This window comes from Camelina sativa, chromosome 3, assembly GCF_000633955.1.
Source record: "Camelina sativa cultivar DH55 chromosome 3, Cs, whole genome shotgun sequence".
Lineage (NCBI taxonomy): Eukaryota > Viridiplantae > Streptophyta > Magnoliopsida > Brassicales > Brassicaceae > Camelina > Camelina sativa.
Genome location: NC_025687.1, coordinates 12006140 through 12011315, shown reverse-complemented (window position 1 = coordinate 12011315; position 5176 = coordinate 12006140). Strand labels below are relative to the sequence as shown.

At 36.6% G+C, this 5176-nt stretch overlaps 2 protein-coding genes across 2 annotated transcripts; both read right to left on the bottom strand.

Moving 5' to 3' along the window:
• On the bottom strand, window positions 3-2031 carry LOC109130453 (lysine histidine transporter-like 6; the record flags this gene model as incomplete). Its single annotated transcript, XM_019240017.1, has 5 exons — window positions 1954-2031; window positions 1778-1857; window positions 1544-1689; window positions 797-1180; window positions 3-411 (listed from the first exon to the last, which is right to left on the bottom strand). Coding segments are annotated over exons 2-5 (972 nt in total), but the record flags the coding sequence as incomplete, so codon positions are not given.
• On the bottom strand, window positions 3685-4589 carry LOC104778880 (mediator of RNA polymerase II transcription subunit 25-like). The gene is made up of 5 exons (XM_019243666.1): window positions 4539-4589; window positions 4404-4457; window positions 4220-4248; window positions 4037-4105; window positions 3685-3941 (listed from the first exon to the last, which is right to left on the bottom strand). Exons 4-5 carry the CDS (start codon window positions 4078-4080, stop codon window positions 3731-3733), a joined length of 255 nt encoding a protein of 84 aa, XP_019099211.1. The 5' UTR covers window positions 4081-4105; window positions 4220-4248; window positions 4404-4457; window positions 4539-4589; the 3' UTR covers window positions 3685-3730.

The window sequence follows — 5176 nt, the reverse complement described above, 5'->3', positions numbered from 1 at the left end:
ACAGGCATAGCAAACACTTGGTAGCTACCAATAACGTGGACAACAACCATGAGATTAGCAGTAGCAATGAGCCAGGCTGGTCTCTGTAAATTCATCAGCACATTGTCGTCAACGTCTTGACCAAAGGCCCAATAGCAGATTAGAGCCACCGGAAAATAGCAAATGGCGTTGACCAAGTAAGCTCCGACCACGCCTTGCCACATGGGTACTTTTGATGGTCTCTCAGGAGTAGAAGGCATCGTGGCTTGAATCTCTAGAGCCACAGCGTGGCCGGCGAAAGCAAAGGAGATCTGACCCAAGGCGTTAAAGACTCGGAACGTGAAGTCACTCGGATTCGTGGCCTTGTAATCGTAGCTCACGTCAGGCATTCTTCCATGTGCCATACTTCCTCCCCACGCTATCGTCGAGTAGCTACAGTACGTACATAACAAATTTCACAATGTCTCATCAGTCTTGACCTAGTTAAGAATTGTTGTTTTCAAAAGATCCACATTAATTTCAAATACAAACTGGACTAAATCATTCTAGGATAATGAATTTAGCCCGTATGAACTTGGTGGTTTGCCTTTGAGGATATAACTCTAGTCCAATTATTTTGGCTTTTGGTATAGTGTTTTGAATTTGATAAAAACAAAATGGTAATATAGTTCTATTTTTTTTGTTTTGTTTTGTGTGTTATAACAGTTTCGTTACTATAAAGTTAATATTATTCCAAAACCGAAAACATTATGATCTACTAACGAATTATTGCACTATGGTAAAAATAATAATTTGATGATAAGGTGGTGAGAGTGACCAGAGGGACATGACGGCGGCGGCCAAGGAAACACCGGCAACAGAGTTGAAGTTAGGAAGCTGGGAGAGGAGGAAGTGGACTCCACTGAAGCCGAGGATCCAGTACGACTGTCGTACCGGAGTGCAGGTGGAACACGTGATATCTACGAACTGCTTCAAGCACTTGCCTCCTGTAACCATGTACACAATGTTGCAGCCGACCTGGACGATGAGCTGCTGCGGAAGCACGATCCACGGGCCGAGCTTGGGACCAAAAGCGTATCGGCCTAGATCGATATACCGGTCAAAACGGGTTCCTGGTACGCACTCATGGAGCTGCACCATTTGCCACATCGTGTTTAAGGTCAGTCCCCATGTCATTGCCAACACCAACGTCCCTGGTCCCCTGTTTTCACCACACATCACATAATTTTTATTTAAAAAAACAAGCAAAAAAAGCACTTTGCTTTAACTATTTGCATGTTCTATGAATCTTCTTTTATCTCAATTTAATTGCAACTAGTTCATAATAATAACAGCTTCAAGTGACATATGTTTACGGGTGTTTAAAAAAAATAACTTTACTAGAAAGATCAGAAATGTGAAGTTCCATTTACTTGCATGTGTTCATTTTAAACAGTTAGTGGCAAACTAAATTAGTCTTTTTGGTTGTATTTATCAATTAGGTTGATCGCTTGAAATACAAAACATAAAAACATAATTTAGGGCATAAGGTTGGTAATATATATGATTGAAGAGAGAGTACTACCATCCTAGGTAAGCCATGGCATAAGGGAGGCTAAGGACTCCGGCGCCGATCATAGCGGTGACAGTGTGGAAGGTGGAGTACCACCACTTGGCTGGCCGTGTTGGATCTCCCCCCGTCCATTTCTCGTCGGACTTCTGGTCAGTTTCCTACAAACACAAATCAACTTATACGAAAAAAGAAAGAACAAAAAAAAAGTATAGAATGAGATCAGGTGAAAGATGTATGGAGAAATACCTTAGAAGGAGAAACCGGAGAAGTAGAGACCATTGTGTATATTTTTTGGTTTGCAGTGTAGTGAGACGATCTCAATTTCCCTAAAAATGTGGACAATTCTGAGCTTTTAAGTACTGTTTTTGAGTTTTTATATTTCTAAATAAAAAATTTGAAGGAATTTTTCTTTAAGATCTCACCTAAATTTAAATTAATGTCACTTGTTGGCCTTTTTTTTTTCCCCGGCTTATTTTTTATGTCGGATGCTCATGTAAAGGAACTTTAATTTTTCCGCACTGTGATCATTTAAAAGTTGAGAAGTTGATCAAATTTTTGAAACGTGTAAACTGTCAAATCCAAGTAATGTGTAAAAACTGAAATATCATAAAATATTGTTACCATTGTACTAAACAATTATAAGTAAATTCACCAACGTGAGATTTCTGTTAATATATATATCTTCATATATTTCTGTCGACCAATATTTTTGTAATTTTCTTCTGTCTGTGTCATATTGCCAACAATAGTTTCTTACCATTTTACGTTTGTCATGTAGTGCTATGATTGATTATAGCACTATAACATCAAAAGGGTAAAACGCAACCAACAAAAGACAATCCGTCATAATCTCAAACATTTAGCACTTTAAGAATAATTAAACTCTTCGTTACGGTATATTAATTTGTGACATTTACCATTGTAATAAGTAATTTACTTACCAAATTGACTATGAATTATTAGCAGAATGAAAGCTATAAGAAAATAATTAAAAAAGAGTTATGTAGCCCAACAATCCACCCACAAAAAAGAATTAAAGTGTCCCTATTTAGACAATCTCAGTTCCCTATATAAAAAAGTAGGAAAAACTGAAAATCAGCTTTTTCAGTTTTTCATATACTACAATCAAATTTGCATCTTTGCTTTTTACATATCCCACTTAATGGTGCATTACTCACAAGTCTAAGCTTATGAGAATTTTTAAAACAAATCATAGAAAAAGTTGAGTGCTGGCATTTTCTTGCTTTCACTCTCTCATCTTTTAAGAAAAGGGCCTTTGGTTATATATTGTTTCCCCATGATTCGATGAAGAAAGATCTACGGGTGCGATGAATCGTATCATAATGGCTTAGAATTGGTACAAGTTTTATCAAATTTTTATGTGCCACGTGAATGGGACCCCTCCACTCCACCTCTCTCAAGAAACCTACCTCGATTCGGACAATGAACGAGAGCTTTTAGCTTAAGAGTGGAGAAGAGCAGTCATGTTTGTTGTCTTTGATTTCAAAAATAAAAAAACAGTCGATTTCGATTTAGTGCGCGTCGTAGTTACTACGTCTTATCAATCTGTAAATCAATAATTTTTAAGTGTTCCTTCTTTATGTTTCTAGACAACAACAACTTATCAAATAAATAGTTTTGGTCAATCTATTTAGGGATATTCAAAGATTGTTATGATCAAACAGTAAGATTGTTCCAAATTCTACTTAATGACTTTATTGACTTTATCGGTACTAAAACAAAACAAGATCTGTTTCAAAGACAAGAAACAAACAAACAGACAAAACACCTACAACATGATAAGCATTTTTGTGCCAAGACTTGAACCAGTAGAGATAGGGTTTGGTGTGATCAAATTATCAATGACAACTGGAATATGGAAAAATGAAAATTGCTTTGTGGTGATACTTTAAATGTTTTACGATAATCATAAATCCTAGTTCAATGATGTAATTTCGAGTAATAGTTTTCTAATGCAATATGCAGTTTAAAAAAGGTGTATATTTGTTACTTTTTTTTACGGCAAAAAGGTTCAAGGTGTATATTTGTTGGAAAAAAAAATGGTATATTTTTACCGTAAACCTGCAAACAAACACAGAGTCCANGATAACTGCACACTGCACTTCGGAAAATGACAAAGTTATCATATACAAATTCCACAAGAGGTAAGTACGAAGATGAAAATAATATGGCACACGATTAGGCAATCAACAAGTGTAGGAGTCGTAAAGAGTATGGTGAACATAGCAAGAGATTTGATAGTTCATGCAGAAAAAGTTTACAGATGCAGTTCAACATTTGTGATAAATTTTGAACAATACTCACAAGCTTCTTATCCTGAAGTTGTCCTAAGAACCCATGTTGACTCATGGCCCGAAACACAAGGAAGTCAGCTTTGCCAACATATTGCCTGATGCAATGTCAGGTAAAACAATTAGTGGCACGAAAACAACATCCACCCATGACCCAGTTGGAATAAGGAAGGCTAAAGCAAGAAGACATTACTTGTTATTCATATGATCCTGGGATATGAGACGAACAATCTGCATCGTTGGTGGCCAATTTGCTGCCAACCTGGGGAGATGCACAAAAAGAGAAAGCAAAACTTATTTTAGCAGCTAACATATCATTCCTCAATGATAGACTGCTCTTTGACGAGGGTTAATAAGGAAGCAGTTTCGAACTTACGTATCAGAGGCAGAAGCACTTCGGTAACCCTGTCAAATAAAAATAAAAACGATTTTCCCATCTAATTAGGAGCAACTAAACAAAACTATAGAAAAGGGAGGTGTGCTTTAAGCATTAAGCAAGCGTGTGATCCCCGAAAAGACACAAAGGGGAAAAAATGCATAGTCAGTCCCCCTAAACACACCTCAAGTCTGGTGATAAGAACAGGCTGCCCTTGTCTTTGACCAGATAAATTTCCCTACATGAATTTGAAAATGTAAGTTAAGTTAGCAGTTAGCATAAGACCACCGCTATTGCAGACAAAGTAAAAAGACATTACCTCCCAGACTTTTACATATTTGGATTGTGAAGTCTGCAGAGCCCCAGACGATGGCTGNTTTTTGTGCCAAGACTTGAACCAGTAGAGATAGGGTTTGGTGTGATCAAATTATCAATGACAACTGGAATATGGAAAAATGAAAATTGCTTTGTGGTGATACTTTAAATGTTTTACGATAATCATAAATCCTAGTTCAATGATGTAATTTCGAGTAATAGTTTTCTAATGCAATATGCAGTTTAAAAAAGGTGTATATTTGTTACTTTTTTTTACGGCAAAAAGGTTCAAGGTGTATATTTGTTGGAAAAAAAAATGGTATATTTTTACCGTAAACCTGCAAACAAACACAGAGTCCAATCTGAAATGGTATTGATCCTTTATTTCCTTGTTGTCAATCAGATAAAAAAGAAAGGAAGCTAAGGTCGGAGCAGCTTCTCGACACCACAAACAAAATAGAAACCATCCACTTCTTTTTTCTTCTATTTATCTAAAGTAAGAAACAAAGTAGTTTGGGTGATAAAAAACAAAATAGTTTTTTGGGTGCTGTAGCTAATGGTCAGACCCATAATAGGGATGTCATTTTCAGGCTCAAGAGAAGAGAGAGAGAGAGAGAGAGAGAGAGAGAGAGAGAGAGAGAG

Coding starts and splice junctions, on each gene's coding strand:
- LOC104778880 (XM_019243666.1), bottom strand. CDS start 4,080: ATGCAGATTGTTCGTCTCATATCCCAGGATCATATGAATAACAA. Junction 3,942..4,036: donor CAGGATCATATGAATAACAA/GTAATGTCTTCT, acceptor ACATTGCATCAG/GCAATATGTTGGCAAAGCTG.